The 24,766-nt window shown below is 35.5% G+C and overlaps 1 protein-coding gene across 1 annotated transcript; it reads right to left on the bottom strand.

Moving 5' to 3' along the window:
• Positions 1 to 2,505: 2,505 nt before the first annotated feature.
• On the bottom strand, positions 2,506 to 6,494 carry LOC111410554 (probable receptor-like serine/threonine-protein kinase At4g34500). Its single transcript, XM_023040959.1, has 7 exons — positions 5,705 to 6,494; positions 4,460 to 4,564; positions 4,244 to 4,366; positions 3,719 to 3,889; positions 3,491 to 3,620; positions 3,199 to 3,408; positions 2,506 to 2,792 (listed from the first exon to the last, which is right to left on the bottom strand). The coding sequence occupies exons 1-7, from the start codon at positions 6,304 to 6,306 to the stop codon at positions 2,721 to 2,723; spliced, it is 1,413 nt and encodes a 470-aa protein (XP_022896727.1). The 5' UTR covers positions 6,307 to 6,494; the 3' UTR covers positions 2,506 to 2,720.
• Positions 6,495 to 24,766: the final 18,272 nt, after the last annotated feature.

Genomic DNA, 24,766 nt, shown 5'->3' with positions numbered 1-24,766 from the left:
CCCACACCTACTTAGAAATGAACCCTGTCGATCGACTACGACTATGATTCCTTTTGGCTTCTAGCTCAAATCTTCAAGCTAAGACGAAAAGCACTCATTTCGGCTTAGTCCAGCAAAGCATAGCGAAGCAAAAAAACAAAAGAAAGCCCAAATATCGAATCAGAATTGAGCACTCGTACTTCGCTACCTTCCTCCGAGCAACTAATCAGATTAACTGATTTAGTCTGCTAGAGATTGATCTCTAACTATCACTTATGACATTAGAATAACCTATTCAGACTGTAGGACCCCCGGGGCGAGGGCTACCTCTCCCTATAGTCCACCACCTGGTACATTCAGTAGCGGTTTCTTCATTCTTTAGATAGCAGCATGAATTCCATTCAGGTCCTTAGTTCCAGTCGAATCGCAAGCAAAGCTCGACACTGCTAGCGAAGCAAGATTCATCATGACAGGAGCTTTTGCTCATGAAACTATATTTTTCATTAGAGATTATAATTCGGAGCAAAATGAAGATAATGTATCAGCAAGCAAGAATTGCCCTTCTCCGACCCTTACTGCCCAACCTAAAAATAGACAGCTAATGTGTTCCACTTATTGAACAGGGTTCTATGGTCGGTCCGTCGATGTGAGCTCTTGGAGAAGATCAATCTGTTATCCCTAGAGTAACTTTTATTCGTTGAGAGACGGCCCTTCCACTCGACACCATCGGATCACTAAGATTGACTTTCGTCCCTGCTCCACAAGTGGGTCTTGCAGTCAAGCTCCCTTCTGCCTTTGCATTCGAGGGCCAATCTCCGTCCGGCCCGAGGAAGGCTCTCTATGTGGAAGAAAGAAAATTAAGGAACCCGCAGATATTGGCAAAATAACAATTATTGTTAACCAAATGATTCGTGGTAAAGACAAGATATACTTGGGCCAGAAAAATCCGTGCTCCAAATAAGATTGAAAAAATCAGTCATTCACAACCACTGATTCCTCAAAGAGTTAAGGATTAGTAATCTTTTTTTGAAATCGTATAGATTCGATCTTACACATACGCGAGGAAGGTAATCAAAAAAGAAAGAAGATGAGTTCTTCTTTTATCACTTAGGAGCCGTGTGAGATAAAAGTCTCATGCACAATTTTGAATGAGAGAAAGAAGTGAGGAATCCTCTTTTCGATTCTGACTCTCCTACTCCAGTGACTTGGTGAGAATGGCTAAGGATCCATTCTCTTTCCCAGTGGGGAGTACTGGTACTTCTTCTCTCTGTGAAGTCGACGACCGTAATGTCATTAGATGTCAGACTGAGAGCTCTTCCAGAGTGGTATCTCACTGATGGCTCGAGCCCCCCGGAAGGAGGCCTTCTTCGCCTTCCACCCAAGCTGTGCAAGAAAGGCCCAAACCCAATCTCAGGGAATAGTGAAACTTCATAGGGTCTTTCTATCTAGGTACAGGTAATCCGCATCTTCACGGACATGTCTATGTCACCGAGCCTCTCTTCGAGACAGTACCCAGATCGTTACGCCTTTCGTGTGGGTCAGAACTTACCCGACAAGGAATTTCGCTACCTTAGGATCGATAGTAGATCTAAATTCATCATGGGACGAGGATCAAGTTACGGTATACCTTTGAGGGGAGGTGGAATAAATTTTTTATAACGATTGGATGTACTGCCTAATCATTTCCCATCTAATGAATTTGTAATGCAATTTTAATGCACTGGACATTGAATCAAAAGACTCAATGCCACCTAGACCGATGATGATCACCATTGATGATAGGTAGCATTATTCCTTCAATTAAGGGGAGGCAATAAGTATTGCCCCAATTGTATTGCGGTTTCGACACAATTAGATAGGACATCCCTAGAGAGCATGTAACTCTATTAGTGAAATCAACATAAGTCAAGAACCTTAATCTTAAACCAAGAGATAGAGCATTTGGCCTTAAGGTAGGTTCTCCTGCAAACTTTAGAGGTTCTCTTAACGACATTTCAGACTTTTATTTTTCCTCATCATGAGACAAGTCGAGGGTCCTTAAATAATGTAGCACGACCGTCGCATTGCGCATTAACATTTGCACAACCCAACCTAGATTGGACATCTCTAGAGAGCACGTAACTCTATTAGTGAAATCAACACAAGTCAAGAACAATAATCTTAACCGAGAGATAGGAGCATTTGGCCTTAGGTAGGTTCTCCTGCAAACTTTAGAGGTTCTCTTAACGACCATTTCATACTTTTATTTTCCTCATCATGAGACAAGTCAGGGGTCCTTAAATAATGTGGCACGACGCATTAACATTTGCACAACCCAACCACTATGTTATACCGTGCATGTATCATTATATTATGTCGGGGCTATAATCCACTAAAATCAATTTTGGATCCACTATGGATTTTTTCTAGGGCACAATCCGATGATGTTGGGCCAAGACAATGATGAAATCCGGCACTTATTTAATCATTCTATTGCAGATTTTCAAAAAGACAAAACAAATCATAACTGATATTTAACTTTCGCGATGAAAAAAAAATTTGATATTATTAATGTCGAGTAGAAATATTTACAAAACTCCATAGAAAGACTGTGACAGGACGGATGCAAAATAAGAACCAAAAATATCTCTTGACGGTAGAATTTCAATATTATCTTTTGCTAATCTGGATAAAATAGACAATCAAAACCAGTTAATACCTTTTGATGCACATTGACAGATACCATCCACCTAGATCCATCATCAATCACCAATTCCTTTGTTGCCATTTGCTAGGGGATGCAAAGAAGCTGTCTCACGAGCAGACCGTGGTTCCTGTAGGTTGTGAAACGGCTAAAAAATGAGATATTCACCCTCCCCAAACAGATGAAAGAAATTAAATCAAATTGCACTCGAAGTGAGGATTTGGCTTTGTTTAGCACTATTCAATGACAAAAGATTACATATGGGATCAGACATAAAAAGCCGACCAGGACTACAAGACATTTTGTAAGATGTTATTTCAACTTGATATTAGCTGTAGCTCGAACTTGGAAAAAAAAAATTTTAAAATTAAAAAATTGACTCCCTTTAGGGTGTTGGTTTAGATTGAAACAGCATATACGAGCAGAGACACACAGTGAATTAGGACAGAATGCCAACTAAACACTAAAAAGGTCGCATCAAACAGTTGTAGTACATTCAATTGTACAACGAAACAAACAAAGGTAATGAAGCTCACCACACGGTACGAAAAATCATCCGCCTCAAGCATGTGAACAATTTGCCCCATCTTTGGACGCTTGCTGGCATCCAAATCTATACAGCGAAGGCAAACCAGAAGTACTCTCTTCAAAGTTCTGGGAGGAGGAGGAATTTCAATGAGAGGGTCGACCAACTCTTCACCTCGACGACTGCCTACCATCCCTTTGAACCATTCAATCAAGTTCATCTGAATTCAGTAAAGAGAGTTAGAAAATATATATATGTTGCTATAAATACAAGTACATACTCTAGGGGAAGAATTAGTTCACCTCCCCAGGTGGTCTGGAATAGTCGACAGGGCTCCTTCCAGTAATTATTTCCATGAGAAGAACTCCAAAACTGTACACATCATTCCCCTCATTAAGCATTCCAGTACTTGCATAGTCAGGGGAGACATATCTATAGCAACATGCATGGTTAGATATAAGCACATAAAACTATATTTTGAGCTGAATGTTTAAAGAAAATTAAACTATTAAAGTCAGCAAGGAACAAACCCAAATGTGCCCATCACTCGTGTTGTAACATGGCTTTTCTCAGATCCTAGCAGTTTGGCAAGGCCAAAATCAGATACTTTCGGGTTCCATTTCCTGTCTAGAAGAATGTTGCTAGACTTCACATCACGATGCACAACTTTGGGCTCCAATCCTTCATGCAAGTATGCCAGTCTAAGAAAAAATTTACCAACTCATATATGTTACAGAAAAGTGGAAGATAAGATGAACATATAGATTAATAGAATGTCATGGTACAAGTGACCAGACGTAATGGTAAAAATATAATCTACAGAATTTTAACCGCAATATGCTCAAACCACTTTCCTTAGGCAGCATTTATAAGATATATAAAGTTGAAGAATATAGATGATGCATAACATAAGTGCAAAGATTCATTAAGGTCCATGGTTGCGTCTTTGACCAGTCTGTTTGCTTAGTATTGAGTCTTATTTCCAATAAACTGAGTCTCATTTCCAATATAAGCGTCGTGGTAAAAATGTAGACCGTGAGACACAAATATCTCACCCTCTTGCTGTCCCAATGGCAATTTTCATCCTGATCTCCCAAGTCAAAGGGCTAACAGTCCCCACATCACCATGTAACCACTGCTCCAAATTGCCATTATCAATGTATTCGTAAACTAGCAACCTAAATGGAAGAAAAGAAAACATCGTTATTAATTTAGGAAAAGACAGTGATATCTACCTAATAGAGAGAAATTCAACAGCAGGTGACATGTACCTTTGAGCACCTTCTGCACAATAACCCATCAGGCCCACAAGGTTCTTGTGTCTTACCTTTCCAATGGCTTCAACTTCCACCTTAAACTCCTTCTCTGCCTGACCCCTATCAACAAGTGAATCACTAAGCATCAAATTGAATCAAAATACCTGTTTGAACAGATCATTTGTTTCGATGTTCAAAGAGCTTGGGGTTCCATTGAAGTTCAGCAGAAACTTCAAGTCATAATCACTACATGTATCCATACGACTCAATCAAATAAAGTTTCGCCAAGCTTAATCAATTGTTTGCTGGTTAGTAGAAATACCATTTTCAAAAATAAGAAAAAGAAAAGATACTGGTCGGGGATTTCATGTTTTAAAATCAATTTCTTCCATTACAAGGTTCAATGAACTCATTCAGATATGATATTCTCTTTGAAAAGTTTCTCTGGAATATGAAGCAACCACTAATGCAAATTTCCAAATAAATGAAAACAACAATTGCACCCCCGTCGAGGTATTTGTTGCCAGATAGGTTCCAACATTGTGCAGATCTATTATATCCGTTGCTTCTCATCGTATACAGCATTATTAGCATTGGCATTCTTGGATTTTGCAATTGTCAAATGCAAGTTTTGGTGCCAGAAATTACAAATTTAATTATCCATCAATCAAGAACATCTCGTCCATCCATCCGACCAGATATTTTCTGTAGCAAGCCAATCACTGACTTCAAAAGACAATATTTTCCATCAATAAATAGTTATTCCTTAAAAATATTCTATAGAAGCCAAAAATCATTCACCTAAACCAGCATAAAGTCATAGCTGCCACAGGAAAATTAACAAAGGAAAAAGGATGGATAAAGAGGCGTTTAACCAGGAAAGGGGGAAATCAAAAGTTCAGTAAGATAAAATAAACTATCACAAAGGAATAAAGAAACAAAAGGAAAAGTTTTAGTTTTCTTTTAGTCAAAAGAGACAAAAACGCACCGGCACACGCAATTAATTCCAATCCAGTTTTCAGATAAAAGAAAAATTCATTCCAATCCAGATCTACGAAGCTTTGATCCCTTTCTGTCCAAAAAAAAGAATCCCAACCTAACATTCATGCAATTATAACACTTTCTTATTCCACTTAAATAAAATCACACAAAGAATTGACCAAATATCATTAACCCAAATTTCAAACATGAACTGAAATTTAAAACAGTCAATAAAATTATGTTTGCGGTCTTTTCCGATGAAGGTTATGATAAACTTACTTGTTGTTTAGGAGATTTTTCACGGCAACAACAGAGCCATCATGCAAAACGCCTCTGTAAACGATGCCATAGCCTCCTTCACCAATCACATTATCATCCGAAAATTGATTTGTTGCGATTTCCAGCTCCTTCAAACTGTACCATCGACCCCACCCAATGTTACTCAGCCCGTCAGTGGAAGCCGACATAGCAGAGGAGGACTCGCTCCGACTTGTACTAGACTCATTGCTCTCCGAACTTCCCTTTTTGCCCTCGGACTCGATTACAATACCTTTCACCACAGTCTGTATAAAAAACGCTTTGTTTTTTACACCGACTGTATTTATTTGAGCGTGATCCGAGCTTTTGACTTCCGTGATCTCATCACGAACCAGAGGCAGTAAACCTGAACTGTGTTTCATACCAACGCGGCGCCGTTTCGAGTTCCGATTCCAACGAAGGAAAAGGAAAATTAAAAAGAAAATGAAAAGCATAATGACGGCGGTAGCGATAATAACGACGTAGAGTTTTTGTCCAAGAATTGGGGTTCTGTAAGCGAAAAAACTGGAAGGGGAGTTTTCGGAGGTCTGGTTCTCGCCGGAGGACTTGCCGGAAACCGCCATTATTTCCGGCGAAATTGTCGAGCGCCGTTAATGTGTGTAGTGTGTGAATAATGAGACTAAGAAGATTTGAGATTTCATAAAGATGACAAAGTATATTAACGGTAAAATTGGTGAAAATTGGAAAACTGAGACATTTGGAGGTTTGAGTAGCAGTGGTGACCGAAATGAAGAGTGGGCGCTCAACGGATAGCTAAGACTACGCTTTCTATGTATTTGGGCTTTGTTTTTAGAAATATTACAAAATAACCAGTTAGTCTGAGGAGGACAAAATTGAAAATATTTCCAACCAACAAAATCTAAAAATAACAAAATCTCAACGATGAGCACTGCCTGATCTAAAAATTAACAAAATTGTCTTATAAGCACTTGCGTAATTTCAAAAAAACTCATAAATTTTCTATATATGCGCCGAATATACACCGCATCTTTCGCTTCTACAGTATGATATTTCGTACCTCGATTATGCTTCTTAGCATTATTAACTTGTTTTGACTCCAAAGTAAATTATAAACTAATGCAACCATTGTATAATTATACGACTCTTTTAGAGTTCTGAACTTTAATTTGATTGGTCGAAGGAAATTATTGACAGCTTGTTTGATGTTTATTATTATTTGGTAAAATGTAAAATATCTAAAGATCATAGTGCAATTCTAACTTATCTCTAAAAGTTATAGTATATCAATGTATGATAATACAATAATTATTCTAGTCTATCAGTGATGATAATACACCAAGTTTTACAGTACAAGAGTTCTGATTATTTTACAATACTATCTAAAACATATTAACGTTATCTATATAAATTTTTGACGTACATTGAAATTATAATATATTATTACTCTGTTTGGAAACGATAAAATTTTGATGTACCTTAAAATTATAATATATTATGCCCTTGTTTGGAACCGATTAAAAACTAAATTTTAATCAAATTTAGATTTTAATTTGATTATAGTCTATCGTATATGCAAAAATGCAAGGCATGTTAAAATTTCCCTTGAGCCGTGTCACACTACTCGAGCTACACTGTCGAACTATTTTTTTAATTTTTGAAATAATTAATGATTTAAAAAAGATCCAAATATTTGATCCACAGAGAGATTTAGCTCAAAAAGTCAAGTCGAGCGGGCAATACCCTACTATGAAACTCTCATTCTATTGTTTCCAGGAGAGATTACGCGTTGATATGAAAGTTGAACACAGCTAATCATAGTTTGACCTTTCATATACAAAGATTACGCATTAGCACTGCAAAATTTAGGCAAAAAAAGTGGTTCTTCAAACTTTTGAAGATCGAATATCTAAACAAAACAAAAAGACAATAAGTTGAAATGATACACAAGTAAAACACCACATTTTAAATTATAAATCCATATTTGGGATGTTGGCGAAATAACTTTTTTTTATTAGAGTCGAAGAAGAAAGATATACGTTGAAGCCTTTTTTATTCAATCTAATACAAGAGAAGTGATATATGTGATCCTCTTTGGTTTAGCTAAAAATCATATTTTTAGTATATTTTGATAAAAATTGATGAAATGTGTGGTTGAAAAGTTATATGTTCCATGAAATGTGTGTTGAAATTAATTGTTAATTTTCACTTGATTTATATATCAACTTTTTTAGTTAAATCAAACAGTAGTCTTCATAACGTAGTGAAATTTGATCCAAAGAAGAGAGATAAATAGACTTGCGAAGAAATGATGGATGGAATGAAGTTACAACCAAACAAAATAATTAACGAGTCGGATCCATGGAGGATGCATAAGTGGAAAATGTATTTTGGTGATAGCAATTTTACACTTCACACCCTAACTAAAAGTCAGTAAATCACTTACTTTATCAAATGCGAGATAAAAGTAACTTTTAAATAAATTCGGGCATGCTTTTGCTCCAGTGCAAGGACACTGAAAAATAGAGGTTACAAGTTGATTCTCGATTTGGTATCTTATTCAAGAGAACGATTTTACAATGTTGATAGAATTCCACATTATTATAAAACAAATTGAATGAATAGACCTGAAAAGGACTCGACGTGAGATCCATCAATTAAATTCCAAAGTTGCGTTTAAATCAGCAAATGAGTACAGAGAAAATTGACATTAAAATAACACCAACTTGACAAGAGTCTTAAAATAATTGGACCAATAATTACAAAAAATTCTTTGCTTATAAGTAACTTAATTAGTACATTAGACTTTAGAATACATGAACCCATAGAACCATGTATTTGTGGGGTCACAAATGTCAAAAATGCCCCTGTTTGTTTATAATACCTCTTTTTCTCCTGAATTTTCCATGCCTCGTTAGATGTACCACTTGGTGATGCATACCTAATAGTGGAGGGGCTGAAGTTTAGATAACTTGATAGTTGAGAGTATGTATACTACCCTTATTTTATTTAAATAGAAATCAAATTTTGATCTAATTTTTATAAATGTTAATGAAATATATAATTGAAAAGTTTATAAAAGTTACTAATTTCAAGAAACGTGTTAATAAAAATGAGTTTGAGGAATAATAATTTAAAAAATAGGGACAATTCATGAGTATAATATGCCATAGTTTGACCTCCATTTCTTAAAATTGATCATTTATTCTCCAAACATATTTTTTACCATAGATTTATGGGATCCACAAATTTTATTAACTTTATGAGTCCATGACCTTCACTAAAATTTGGAGTTAAAATAACTTTTATTTTTAATACTATTATCAGAGGCGGGTGTAAGAGGGGACTAAGCTAGGCTGTAGTCCCTCCAAAGCCCAAGAATTTCAATTTTTTTAAGGTTTTTTTTTTTTGGGTAAAAACCATTTTTTATGTGTAATTTTTTTTTTCGCGTATTAGCCCCCCCTTGAAATTTTATAGCCCAGTATTGGATTCAATTTTGGATCAGTCCCTGACTATTATATTTTGTGTTTGACCTTCCTGGATTCATGATTCAATCATATATTGTATTCGTGTTAATCTAATTGCATACCATAATGGCATAATTTGTAAGTAGTGACGGCGAACAACATTTTAAGAAAAGTTACATTGCAATATAAAGGTCATTCATAACATACGGTCATTAAATAAGTATTTCTAAATCTTTTTCATAGCAATTTTTTTTTCTTTTAATTAATGTGTTTCACCAATATATTTCACGGTATATAGAGTTGGATCAAATCCTTGGTTTTATCAACCCGCAACTAACACTAACAAACTTCGTACGTATCTTACAAGGCAAAGGAATTATTTTAGGTTATTTGTACGTTTGCATTAACTACAAAATGCCTTTGCCTTTATGGCAAAAATAAATTAAATGACCTCTGCTTGTCGGTACATTTAATTACGAGGCTAAATAAGTCATACTGCTCCTGTACAATTATTGAAAATTTACCTACATTTTAATTTATTTTTATCCACCTATCAATTTTATTCTTCTTGCGATTAATGTCCGTTTAATCTCCATTTTCAAAACTTATTTTTAATCACATATTTAATTAATTTTTATTTGAATCAAACATGGGCTATCAACAATTAATTATCAAAGGCTTTTATTATTTATATATTAACATATTTTGGTAATCTTTATTTAAAAAAATGGAAAAAAAATCTCATAAAATAGGGTATCTATTCAATTATACTTCAACTATTTTGAGTTATCTTGGAGATGAAAATCAGTTATTCCAAGAGACTGGTCCATTATAGAAGTATTTGCCAGCTCATTGACTATCCTTATTTGGATATATTTTAATTTGTATTCTAGCCGAGCAATGAGAGAGACTAATGAATTTGCTCATATCAACCATTTTCGATGATGTGTGATACCATCACGGTAATCTAAACTTGAAATTAAATAAGGTGCGATTTAATCGTAAAATATTTATTTTCATTTGAGTCTGTTTAATTGCAAAGATGAAATTCGGGTGGAAAGAAAACGAATTCCAGATAATTGAATTGCCTAGAAATTGTTTTCCTGAAAATTGTAAATTATTGTATTTGATTGTTATAATTTTTCACGTGGAAAATGTTGAAATAAAAGTATTTGACTTTGTTTTATATGAAAATTGTCAACTAAAATCATAGATTTTGGGGATGAAATTTATTTCCATTGCCAAAAAAAAAATTATTCAAGAAAATCATCTATTTTTTGATGTTCGTTTGACTTTATTTTATATGAAAACTGCCAATTAAAGGGAAATTTTTTTTTTTACAATAATTCTTAAAATCTGTTTCCATTACCAATAAAAAAAAAAAAAAATGGCAGCCTACCTAGAAAACCAATTCCCACCTTCCTTGAAAACCAAGAAAACTCCAATTTTCAAAAAAACCAAGAGAATGAATTCCATGAAAATTATTTGCTATCAAACACTACCAAAAGATGGAAAAATGAAAAAAATTTCCATTTTCCATGAAATTGTTGCCCAATCAAACAGGGCCTTAAATCTTTCTTGTAGATGTAATACTAGGAAAAAAAAATTGAGGATTGTCAAAGGTCCATTTGACAGGACATTTGAATAGTCAAATGTTACTTTTGATACCACTTAAGAACATATTTAGATAATTTTCTAAACGTAGAATAATTTTTAGAGGAAGTTGGCTTAAATTAGTTTCTTTGAAATCTTTATCATAAGAAGTAAAAATAAAAGTAAAAGTAGAAGCAAAAACAGAAAAAGAAAAAGAAACTCTACAAATGAACCATTTCTCCTAAAATAGAGCTATATAGAAATAGAAATGCTCAGTGTACAGAAATTTACTCACAGATATTTTACAAGGACCCTCACTGTGTAGGGGCCCCACATGTATTAAAAAAATTACGTGGACCCCATGTATGTTTGTATTTTCAAAAAGGTCTGTAAGGCTCCCTTTGTATGTGAATCACGGCTGATATAAAAATCTGGTGACATATTAAAGACACGTGTGCCAAATTAAAACTTAACGTGTATTGTCTACACACATTGAATGATTTGGTGATGCCGTGGGCTTCAAAGTTTCGCGGACTATTGAAAACGCAATTCAAGACTTCGCATTAAATGTGGAGCGCCATTGCTGGCAGATAGCCCTTTCCGCGTGGGTCTGTTATTGTCGATGGTCTCAAAATTGGATTAAAAAATTTCATGTGTCAAGGAAAATTATGCACCCAAGTCTCAACCTACTATAGATTGCTATCTCTCGGTAATTTCCATAATCTATTGTATTGTCAACGCAAGAAGGGTGTAAAACTGATCAATTCGACCGATATTGTATACAATAAAGCTTCTGTACATCATGATGAGTCCTCTCACAATGTGAGGGGCCCACATAAATATTATATTTGTGGACCCCCTCATTATAAGAAATGTGTATGAGTGTACAATAATAAGTGTTGTACGCTTATCACAACTATGCTGTATAAAGGCCGCTTGTATTTTGAGGTAGAATGAATCAAGAACATAATCCGTCTCTCTAAATGGATGGACCCACGTTTAAAAAGTCTCAAAAACCGTGTCATTGTGTCACGATTAGCTATCCGAGTCTCGCATATGGGCTATTGATAGTAGTCTTTCTCCGACTACCTTCCACTAAAAAAATTATAACCTAACCAATCAATATATGCAATTGTAAACTGAAAATTATAGACACTGTGTGTGTGATTCGAGTCAATTCCCCCATAATATGACAAAATATGTTGTCGAGGAAATGAAGACACATGTGCCATTAAAACCTTAACATGTGTTGTGGAAATTCAATCGAAAGCAATCCAAAGCTTAGCATTTAATGAGGATGTAAAATTGGATTTCAAAATTTGAGGTGTATACTTTTGATTTGCACTTTCTTTGGTAGATATCTATCTCAAGTTGTTTTCATAATCGGTTAACAGTTTTAGTTAAGTGAACCATAGCTTGATTGGACAGATTATCCTTTTGGACTACAAGGAGTGAAAGTCTTGGTCCCTGTTTTTAGTCGCTGTAGCCTCATTTTTATTCAAATATATTTTTTTCTTTCTTATTTTTCAATTGTACATTTTTTTAATAAAATAATATTATACGTAAATTAAAATTTTTTTCTTATTTTTTAATCGTACATTTTTCAAAAAAATCGTTATTCCAGAATACATTTTTAATAAAAAAAATGGGGCTCAAAAAATGCAAGGCACCCTCTCTAAATAAAACAAGTTTTAACGCATGGTATAACTTTGTCCGCTCTATCCACGCTTACAAAAAATTAATACTGATTTTCTTTGGAAGGACCAATCATCTAGAAAATTAAAAATCTATCTAGCTTAATGGTAGGTCAAGTCGATCATTGGTGGGCAGGTTCAACTGATTGACCTCTAGAATAGGCCTGGTCCGACCCATCGCACCAAGCAGGTTGGCTTGTGCTTGCTCGCCTTAGGGCAAGCCAGCTTGTTTGGAAAAAACCTTGCTCGGCTCATCTCATTAGCTAGTCCATTTGAGCCGCTCACCCCACTAGCATTTTTTATTTTTTTCTTTTAAAAAGTCTATATTGGCGCAGACCAGCGGCCCGAATGTTTATTGGACCAAAAAAAATGCATCAAGGTCTTTGCATGGCTAAAACTGAAAATGGATTTTAGGTTCTACGTTTCAAGAACGCGAATTTACAATATTAGCAGTAAAGACTGGCAAAAAGGAATTTTGTTGAAACCTTTTATTCTAGTAAACTTTTAGAACTATTTTTTAAGAGTTCAAACAATAAACTCAACGCCTAGCAAATTCTCGATCATTATCAGCAAATGAGAGCAAAGAACATAGAAGCTATTATATATCAGCCAGACACAACCTATTTAATTAATAATTTGAGTCTACAAATGTCCCTTGAGTTGAATGCCAAAACATTCTCTTGAATTTTGGTTTAACACTCGTGAACCTAATTGACATCATAAATTCTGAACAGAATTTTGATTTAGTACTTGATCTTTTTTATTTATATTGATTAGTCGACTTTGTTTTTGGTCACCATGAACATATTTACTATGATTCATTGATTCATGTAAACTTTTTAATGCATCATACGACATCACATCAGAACCTCATGATATTTGAAAAATTCCCAACTTTAAACTTTTTTCAAATGTTGCGATAGTAATGTGGTAATTGTGCAGTTTTGGTTTAGCAACTTGCTTAAGAGAGTAGATCGTGTTCGGTTTGGGATGAAAAAAACCAAACCCTTGTCTGAGCTTCATTCTATCAAAACTTATTATTTTATTTTTTCTCAAACTATTTTCAACCACACATTCTCCTAATAAAATAATTTTACATTTAAACCCAAATTTTTTTCATATTTTTAACTACACATTTTCTAAAGAATTACTATTACATAACCTATTATCTAAAGAAAGGGTGATTCAGATTATAAGTAATTTTATGTTCAAACATGATTATCCGTGCTATAGTTATAGTCAGCTCAAGTGGAAGTAGGGTTGAATACACTTCAATTTTGATGGGTTTTGACCTATTTTCAAACTAAATAATTTTAAGAGGTTCAAAAAAATTTCAAATTAGTAATTCACTTCATTTTTCAAACCAAATCAATTTTGCAGTCCGATTTGATATCAAACCACTGTTCTAGCTATATAAAATTATATCTTTCACCATTGATGTTTTAGCGATATAGAAATTATATCCTTCAAACAAGTGCAAACAAAAAAAATATTAGTCCAAAACTCGATATAATACTTAAATCAAAACATTCTAATACTAATATATTTGTTTCAATACAAGTGAGTTAAATGTTTCATTGACTATCGAGCTTTGTACGTTGTCATGACTTACACACCAATCTTTCAAAATTGTCCTGTGAGCCACTGAACTTTAGTTCGTTACCACCCATTTCTCACCTGTTGAAATCTGTTAGTGTACATATTGAAGTGGCTGACGAAAAGTTGAGCTAGCCTGTTAAATATCTTCAAATGTGATGTTAACTGCCAACTTAACGCCAAATCAGCCAGCCAAACACACCTTTACGAAGATTTCCCTTGTTGGAGCCCCCTTTTTTAAGAAAAATGAATTCTTGAATAGTGTTTTAACCCCATTTCAACCACACATTATTCAATAAAATAATATTACACACAAATCTAAAATGTTTCTTTATTTTTTAGCCACACATTTTTCATTGATACACTATTCAAAAATTCATTTTTTTTTTATAAAAATGGGGCTCAAACAAGGGCTTAAGAATAAAATTGGATGGACAGGAAAAATAAAAGGGTTCAGAAAACAGCCTGATTTGGCATGATTTGACTGAGTGTTTTTGTGTAGTTTTTTTCCCAACTTCCAATGTTGAACTACCAAGTGTTGTCTATTAATGAAAATCTGTCATTGACCCTATTTGTATAGCTTGGTTGAAGATTTAACCCCTCAAACATGTCTCTTCACAATTGAATTAAAACCCCAAACTTCTTAGAATCCAAAAATTTTTCAGGTCAATTTCTCTTGAAGCTCCACTCCAAAATCCCAAAATCATTGAGATCCATTCAACATTCCAAACCCTAACTATAGACATAGGCAAGAAATTGAATTCCTTTGTGCTAGACATAGGCAAGAAATTGAATTCCTTTGTGCTAGCTACCTTCTTTCGACGATTTCATAAGTTATGCTGCAGTATTTTCTAAATCTTTACTGTATTTATTGTAATAGGCTTTTTAATCAAGGCCGACACTTACAAGGTCAGATGATCCTTGTTTAAATCTATTACTAGTGTCAAGATTATTAAGAGAAATAGGTGCACAATAAAATTTGTATGATGAAGAAAATAGTCTCAAGGTTAACTGGAACTGCAAAAATGAACAAAATTGAACAAAATTGTCTTAGACCACAAAGATGAAATATTATCTTGAATTTAGGCTGTATTTGGATCATTATCCTTAGTTTCGTGTAATTCGATGTTGTCCTTTTAAGTTGTCGTGCATTCCATGGATTAGTTACCTACCATCTTATTTATAGGATAATTCTAGTTACAATCTTCGTCGTCTTTACACTTGTTGAAAATAAGTCTGAAATGTATTCTTTTTAACTTCATAGAAAAGATTAGAGAGCTTGGCAAAAGCTGAGATAGTAGCATATTCTTGAACTGGTTGAGGAAGAAAAGAAACGCGTGCCTGGTGGTGAGCAACTAGTCAAATAAAGGTGGTACCGTAGTTGTTGATTCTTTGCGAGATAGCCAAGAAAAGTTGAGTAAAAAAATGTTGATGTACAAATAGTTATTGTAAAAAGTCAACATGATGCTAAAGAATCTGATAAGGACTATATGGATTTCAAGGCATTTTGTACTTATATAGTAATGAATCATGAATGGTTGTTCAACACCTTGTTTTCCTGAATGAAATGATAAAATTACTGCAAACGACATGTATAGGAACGGTTTTTGTCCCTTATTCTTGTTTAGTAAAGCAACACTTGAAAAAAAGACATCAGTTTTTGTTTGGTAAAGTAAAATTCGACCAACATAGTTAAATAGATCTTGTTTGGTAATAAAAATCGACCAATCCAACCCAAACCGATCGAAACTTGTTGGGTTGGGTTTAGCATAATTGGGTTGGGTTGGGTTGATTCTTAATCAAACCGATCATGTTGTGTTGGGCAAAAAATCGACCCAACCCAACCCAACCCAACCCAACCCAACCCACGCCCACCCCTAATAGAGCAAGCTGAAATTTCCAAAAAGTTGTGTTCTTTTGCCTGTACACCACGTGGGTTTTGCTATTTAGATATGGTGTCGAAGAAGTCACTACATCTCATCCACATTTCCAATTATTCTTACTGCTAGAAGACCTCCATTACCAAGGAAACTCTCAAAGGAAGTTCTTTGCTTGATGGAAATAATCGTTGCTTCTCAACCCATTGTCAAGCTGCATCAATGAGATTACCACTGCTCCCTCGTATACTCTATCATGTAGCAATATCTGCTTTGTTACCACCACCCTCATTGAATGAACACTGGCACAATAGCTCCTCTGATAATGGATATTCAAGTTTATCCACTTCAATATCACTGCCCTCATCCGGTTCATCCACCTACACCATCACGACCATCTAATCCCATAGGTCATGGTTCTGTCCTACAAAATGTCGTCTAGCTCAGACGCAAGGTCATTCTCCAAATCTACTAAGTTCGAATCATCTTCATAACCTATCGTAAAATTAAAGTACAACTCTAGTTAAGATCTCACACAAACTGTATATAATGCTTCAAAAACATGATAAAGTTAACTTAGCATAGTAGTGTTAGTAAGGGAAATTTACATAAATGTCACTAAATTTGAAAATGCACAAAAAATTTTGACTTGCACAAATTTCTTCCAAAATTCACTTTTTCCCCCACAAAATGTTCATCTTACCATTTGACACCTTTTTAGGAGCAATTAATGGTACGATGTGATTATTTATTTTTCTTTATTATTAACATTGAAAAATTGAATATTATATTTTATAATGTGATTTTTTTATTAAAAAAGGGGCGGAATCTGTAAGAAAAAAAACACACACACACGTAGGACTTGCAAGAGCTTCTTCTTCATCATCATCTCCCCTCCATCATCAACAAGGCAACAAGAAGGAAAGCCATTGATCAATTTCAAAGGTGAGGTAGTAGAAAAAAAATATTTTCATGTCATACTTTACTACTTTAAATGTTCAATAGAACATGGTCATAATTAATTATCCATTTTTAATCTTTTATTCATTAATGTGTTTTATTTTTGGTATATTTTAGAAAGGAAAAAAATACCAATATTCTCGACAAAATGTGAGGGATTCCATATTTAATGAAGCATTGAGCTATACTTTCTTTATTTGTGGGAAGATCAGTTGATGTTGTAGTTGAAAATTGATTAACACCATTAATGTTTTGCAATAAATTCTTCAAACAGTCAAACACATGATTTTTAGTTTTCTCGGAACTTATGGCAGTTCAACTATTGAGCAGTATCTTCGAAACTGTCAGGTTAGACATTTTATCTTTTGAACTCGACATTTAATAACTGTCAGGATGGACAGACAATTCAATTGTCGATTTCGATACCTGAAAAGCTTTCTCTTATTGGTATTACATGGATCAAAGTTTTCCAATGTCCCAATTTGATGGTATTAAATGTCGACATATGAATGTACAGAATTTTCACTTTTGTAGTCCCAACATTTTAGGTATGGCTCATGATTCGAGATTCATCGTGTCACATGGGGGAACTTTGTTCACGTGAATGACGAATGAAAGTGGAGAGGGGACAAAACGACTTCCATTTTAACGTCGACAAGCATTACCATAGCAAAACTTGTGTTACGGTTGAAGGACAAACTTGGTATTGTTGAAACCCACAATGAAATCGAATTGAAGATCAAAGTCCCGAATTTGAATATACCTCCGACAGAGATACGCGACGATGAGGACCTAAATTGATACATATCCGTTCATAAGAAAACTGCACTCTGTGTCACTGTTTTGAAAACCCAGCTCCCGAGTGTTGACATGGCAAGGAAGCAAACTGTGGAGGGAGCCTATTTAGCCGAACGAAATGTCCCCAAAATTTACAACATGATAAGCTCAATCATCAACACAGTGTGTCGAACACCAAAGCACCCGAACCTCCAATTGACCATATCGAGGCTGTAGTATCCGTTGAGCACTTAGACAACCCGTTACATGGTACAGATGGTACTATTATTGTTGACATTGACCAATCAATGTCATCACATCCATAAGTTTGAGCACAGATGAGTGGATTACAGCCGTCGTTCTCATCGAAAAGTAAATATTCTTTAGCAAGAAACAGTTGTATTCAAAGATTTGTGTGCTTACTTTGCAAGAGAAATTCCAATTTTGGGTAAGCAGATCAAGGATGAAAATGTTAACCGTTGTATGTGTGGACGATAATTGTAAGTGAATGCTACGTGCTTCTATTGTCAAGCAATCTATAATCTTCATGATTCGTAAATTTATCAACGTGCAAACACGTTCCCTTGATTTTCATCGTAAAGCACATTGGCATGCCACTAGTTCTGTAACTGCTGAGCACATTTTAGGAAAATTGGATACTCCATATCGATCATATGACCCTACCGCTATTGTACATAATATGGAACTTGAGTTCGGTGTGAAAATTAGTTACAACAAAGCTCGTAGGGAAAACTTCATACCTTAACTATGCTACACGGTACACCGGAAGCCAATTTTCAAAAATTATCTTTGCACTGCCACGTCGAAGGAGAGAGTAACCCGAGGACAGTAACCCACATCGAACTTGATTCTCATAATAGGTTTCATTACTTCTTCCTAGCGTTTGGTGCAAGCATTCGTAGTCGCATGCAGTACTTGAAGTCCGTTATTTGTGTTGATGACAGTCATTTGAAGGGTCCATACAAAGGTACACTTCTAGTGGTAACTGCCCAAGACGGTAACAAATAGATATATCTGTTGGCATGGGAGATCGTGGATGCTGAAACCAATAAATCTGAAAGTGGTTTATGTCCAACTTGAAAGACCTTATAAGGGACTTCGAAGACCTCGTATTTGTTTCAGATAGGAAAAATAGCATTGACAAAACTATTACTCAGTTGTTTTCATTGTTTCACCATGGTTGTTGTATCTGACATCTCGAAAAGAACCTAATATAGCAGTACAACAACGCAAGTACAATATTTTTATTCAAACGAGCTATTACAACTTATCGGATTGAAAACTTTAAAAGACTCATGGGACAGATTCGTAGGGTGAGCGCAAGAGCGCACGTGTACTTAGAATGAGTAGGTTATTCATTTTGGTCCCGACACTATTTATTGGCCACCATTACAACATTATGATGAATAACAATGCAGAGTCTATGAACTCCATGTTGAGACAAGCCCATTCTTTATCGATAACTTGCTTGGTTGAACACATTCAGAGTAATATGTAGGAGTGATTTTACGAACGTTAAATGAATACAGTACCGTATTGATGCCAAGGATGGAGAACGAGTTACAGATGACATTCGAAAGTGGAACTAGGCTTCGAGCCCATTTGTTGACAAACAACTTAACTCAAGTTGAAATATCCAACGACGTGGACATAGTTGACTTTTTCGAAGACAGCTGCACGTGTCGTGAGCTCCAACTAAATCGTATGCCATGTGTTCATGCAACTCATGTTGCTTGCTTTAGAGGAAAGTCTATGTATGACCTTTGCCCCCCTTATTACAAATCTGAATACTGGAAGGGTGCCTATAGCAAAGCTATATATCCTGTTGGACGTGAAATGGACTAGGTTGTTCCGAGCTTAATTACATGTACTCCTATTTTGTCACCACTCGTACGTCTCCACCCAAGTAGACCACCGACTCGACGTAAGCGTTCAAGACACGAGTCTGCATGGTCGAGCAGAAAGTACACTCATTGTGCTCGAGCTGGTCATAATCGGAGCACGTATTCAAACCCAATGTATCACAAGTTCCTTAGAGGTTTTCAGTGTAATTGATGTTGTATGTTCAATGCTCCCTACTGCACCGTGCATTATGAAGTTATCTTATAAAGTTTGTGAGAATTACCGTTTCTGGACGCTCGATATCCTTTTGTGCACATACAAATTTCATACTCTACTGTTCTGTTTAGCACCTACGCAACTCGACATATGAAATGTTTGTCTCGACAGATATGTTCTGCATTCTCGATAGTTGACAAAAGAATGCACAACATTGAAGATCAACATAAACTGTAGATTCTGTTAATGGGAAACAACATAATTGTAACATGTTCGATACAATATCCTCAAAGACGTACAGTCAACCCTCCAACTGTATGGTCGTTCAAAATATTTGAAGGTAGTAAGCAAAACCTTGTACGAATTACACAGTATTATAATATGTGATTTTCATTCCCCGGCCAAATGAATTGTAAATTGCAACATTGTAATTAGTTCACTGAATTGTGTGCATGATGAACCCCATTTGTCAACATCAACACAAATAACAAATATAGTACAGATTATCCGCTTACATTATTTAGAATAAGCATAAGTAAAAAGTTTTACCAGAATATCTTTGACAACATACAATTAGCCAATGATACTCACATGAAGGAAGGACGCGAAACCACTTCCTTGTTTTGTCCGTTTAAAAATGTTTTTTTCAATCCCCACAAAATTAATTATAATTTGTAACATTATAATCAATGGAGTCAATTCAGCTCATGATAAACACCATTTTATAACATCCGCTCAACGTGGTGAAAAATATAGATCTATGTAAAACGTAATGCATTACAGCCCGACGGTTAATTTGTCATTCCCGACAGATAAGAATTTGTAATTCTCGACAGTTCGACAAGATTGGAGTACACAAAACACACTACCCAGATTACAGCTTAGGGACATGTTCATGCAGACATTTTGGTTCCGTGTTAACCGAATTCATCCTTACAGAAGACTGGACTATACACTATTATTCACTACATTCCATGGCCGGCACTTCACTCGTCGTCTACTACTGAACTTTCTCCCCGCTATCTTCACCTGACTCGTTAGACGAGATGATAATGACCTCGTTCTATAAGACGTATGCCAGCTCGTCGACGTCGTCGGACTGCCCCTAGTATCCAACGTCGATCGCGAACACTGCATCGAGCACATCATTCTGTGATTGCCCACTTTCACTCCCAACATCTTTCAAGTTGCGAAAGGGAACATGAAAAATGGCTCTCCTACCCGTACGAGGGTTAATTTCCTCATCGTCTGATGAAATATAGATTGAAAATAACAGAGATGAACCGAGAATCGGCAACGGTTCGTCCATGTTGAAGGTTCGGTGCTTTCTATGGACGAACTCATTAGTTGATGTAGTAAAGTATTGATGAAATGAAATGTGTATGTGAGAAGCAGAAATTCTCATAATGCTACTCAACTAAGTTGTTTAGGAGTGACAATGAACTCACACTGTATTTATAAGCAATTTGAAGGGGGGAAACAATTACGGTCATCATCTACCCAACCACCAAGTCCAATCTTCTTGTAAATTTGAAAAGGAATTGGTGTGATGTTTCAATAAATTTAGAATACCTTTGTCCCCCATTTCTCCATAATTAGTAGAACTTTTAAGACTCTTTATTCTCTTTGTATAATTCTCTAAATCTAGATTCCTGCAGCTCAAATGATGTAAGAAGAAAAATCTAGTAGTTGTACCATGGTTGTAATGGTAGTGTCTCACAATAATAGGGCATCATCTTCACACACATGTTACAAGACGAATGAAACAAAAATGAAATAGACATTAACTCTGTTGTCAACTAGTTGCACCACAGTTGTCATGCTTTGGGCACTTTTATTGACTTCTCATGTTAACCATGTTTTCGTATTACAAATGCACATGCACATTTCAAATACAAACCAAAAATTTTAATTCGTCCAGGCCTATGCTGTAGTAATGCAAGCCAAGTGGCTTCATTGCAAACGGAGGGTTGTTATACATAAATTTCAAATATACTTAACAGTTTCGAATAAATGTCACATAAAATGTTTGAACTGGACAATAATATTACACAGTACAAAAAAATAACAAATTCATCCCTGCGGATTGTCGACAGAATATATGTTTGTACAAGACGTTTCACGCTTTCTCACTGTTCGTCGCATCTCATGGAAGTGTACTAAAGCCTCATTTTTCGTACTCGACATTCGTTTGTACAAGCTTATATTTCTACAACCTATGTTAAAAAATATGCCCTCAATTACAAATTTGAAACAAAATTATTTTTGAATTGCATGTGATCCTACTCTTACGGAAAATGACACATGACAATGGCGGCAACTTAATGTGACACAGTCGAACCCCGATATACCCACTATCGTTGCAGTGGACCGAAGAATGATATATTTGAACTGCATGTGATTCTAAAGTTATGGTAAATTTAGACTGTCCATACTTGCCATAAATTACAAGTATGACGAACCATATTTTTGAATTGCATGTGATCCTAAACTTATGGTACATTAACGTAGCAGAAATATGTCGTAAATTACAAATACAAAGATGTTCTTATCTTCGGATCACATGTGATCCTAAGTTTGCCTTAAAGGGCTAGGTTGCAAAAATATGTCATAACTAACAAATATGAAAAATGATATATTTAAATTGCATGTGATCCTAGGCGTCCGCTGAATTTATATTGCAACAATATGCCATACATTTAGATTGCAACAAGTTGTCAGGTTTTTTCACAATGTAAACGTTATAATGACATTTTTCGATTTTTTAAGTATAGTACAAGTACGTTTAGTACAGAAGATCCAGCATGAAAGAGTGTTAAGTATAAAATGGGTTACATTGATAAGCTGTCATTCTCCAATGAAATGACATAAATGAAGCAACAAATTTGCCGCAATTGCAGAACTTTTAGGTGTACTGTCATTTCCTAGGGAAAATTAAATAGAAATGTGCGTCAGGTGTTAAAATAACAAATAACATTTTTAAACCAAAATTAGCATTGCAAATAGCTCAATCGTACTGCAAACATGTTGTCAGTTAGCAATGTAGTTCAAGGAAGAAATCCTTCGAAGTTGAAGAGAACTTAAGGAAAACAATTAAATGCGTGCTGAAGACAAATCAAATAGAAACAAAGTTGAAAGTTGGACATCTTTAAAAATTAGAAGAATGCAGAGATTATGTTTAGAAAGCTAACTACAATGATAACACAGTATTAGAAGAATACAGAGAACGTATTTAAAAAGTGAAGAAAAGGAAAGAGGAAGTATAATAGATGGAAAGGGACAAGATTGAACATTGCAAGTGGAAAATTATCAAACAAGTTAATGTATGAGTGCGACAAACGACGCTTATCATGTGAACTTACGTTCGTAATGTTCACGTAATAGAACACATGGTCAAGTTATCCGGCATGTAATAGTAGAATAAAATGTTATCAAAATTACACACGGACATGGCATAATGCACGGACAATGCAAAATGTTAGGCCCCCGTCAAAGTATCAACACACACATCAAGAGTAATTCAAATGTAATTGTAAACGAAAATGTAAAAACAAGTGAATAATTGTTCCCCTCAACCTCGTTCACCATCCCCATGCCTCCAATGACAAGGTAAAATAAAAAACAACACCATCATCCTGCCTTCCCGGCACTTCATTCACAATGACTTCTTTACTCTCTTTCCCTTCTCCTTGTGTATGGAGTCTTCGTAGCAGGAGCAAGATGTCACAATTGGGTGGAGCGTCATCTCATCATAGTAACTCTGCCTCCTGCTTCTGGTATAGGGGTAGGAACAGGTACCTCAGCAACAACACCTACGAAAAATGGAATAGGCCGAGTGAGTTACCCGAGATGCCCTCCACTAAGCATACGTATCATACGCACTAGTAACACGTGCAATGAACTTACCTTCGCCATCCGTCACATTGCAACTGTCCAACTCTATATCGCTGACCCCGGTCACATGTGAGCAACATACACGTAAATGCATAGCGTTCCACGTCACTTGTTCATAGATAATAAGAGCGCATACTATGAAAGAAAATACAAAATCTTGGTGAACTACCACATACCGTTCAAATCAGGCACAACCATGTGCGTTTTGGTTTCATCCTCCATCTAATTCAATGCAAGAATCATATTACGAAAATAAGTTGTTGCTATTTCACGAAGTCACAAAGGAAGCAAATGTCAAAACATAAAATTGCAAAAAGTGCTCGTAAAGGACGCAATACTTTGCGAATCATCAATTGGAGTGGGCAACGGCTCATGGTCATCGTCTGGGCATGGCTTAATATCAACTTTGTCTGTTGAAAACAACAGTAAAATAGTGTGGGTAAATTTGTTATGTCAAGTTTCGAAACATGCAAAGTCCATGAAATAACATGTTTCGATTTGTGCATGAATTACCCACAATACTTGGCAAATGTTCAGTTTCTACAAGTAGCTCCTTCTCGTCTGGGCATGACGCACTGTATGCTTCATCTATGGAAAACAATAGTGATATAGTGAGAGTACATTACATCTGCCAACTTAAGCATCGTGCAAGGTCAAAGAAATGACAAGTTTCGATTTGCTCGTAAATAACACACATACCTATAAGTTTTGAACGTCCTATGTCTACTGCCATGTCATGCTCTTCGGAGCTTGGTTCCATGCCTCGTCCATTTACGTCTATGTCCCAATTGTAACATAAAACAAAATGTGAAAAATAGGTACGTTGAGCACGGTTGGACCATGGTCAAGTTCGATAGGCAAAATGTTTATACACGTAAGATTCATACTTTGTGGTAAACTACTTGAAACATCGACCTCTACAGTGGTGCCTGCCGCGCTCGGAGTAGTGGTCAAAGCAAGTGGGGTCACTAGGGCAGCAACGAACTTTCGGAGTCTTGTACATTCAGACGTCACGTGCTGTTGAATTTTAAGCTTCACGGTCCGGAGTCGCATTTCAAAGAGGAGTCTTTGATCCAATAGTGGCTCCTCCACTTCCCCTCTGGTTAAGCTTGATCTAGATGTTCCAAC

The sequence above is a fragment of the Olea europaea genome, chromosome 15 (assembly GCF_002742605.1).
Source record: "Olea europaea var. sylvestris chromosome 15, O_europaea_v1, whole genome shotgun sequence".
NCBI classification, from domain to species: Eukaryota; Viridiplantae; Streptophyta; class Magnoliopsida; order Lamiales; family Oleaceae; genus Olea; species Olea europaea.
This window is presented reverse-complemented; position numbering and strand designations above follow the sequence as displayed.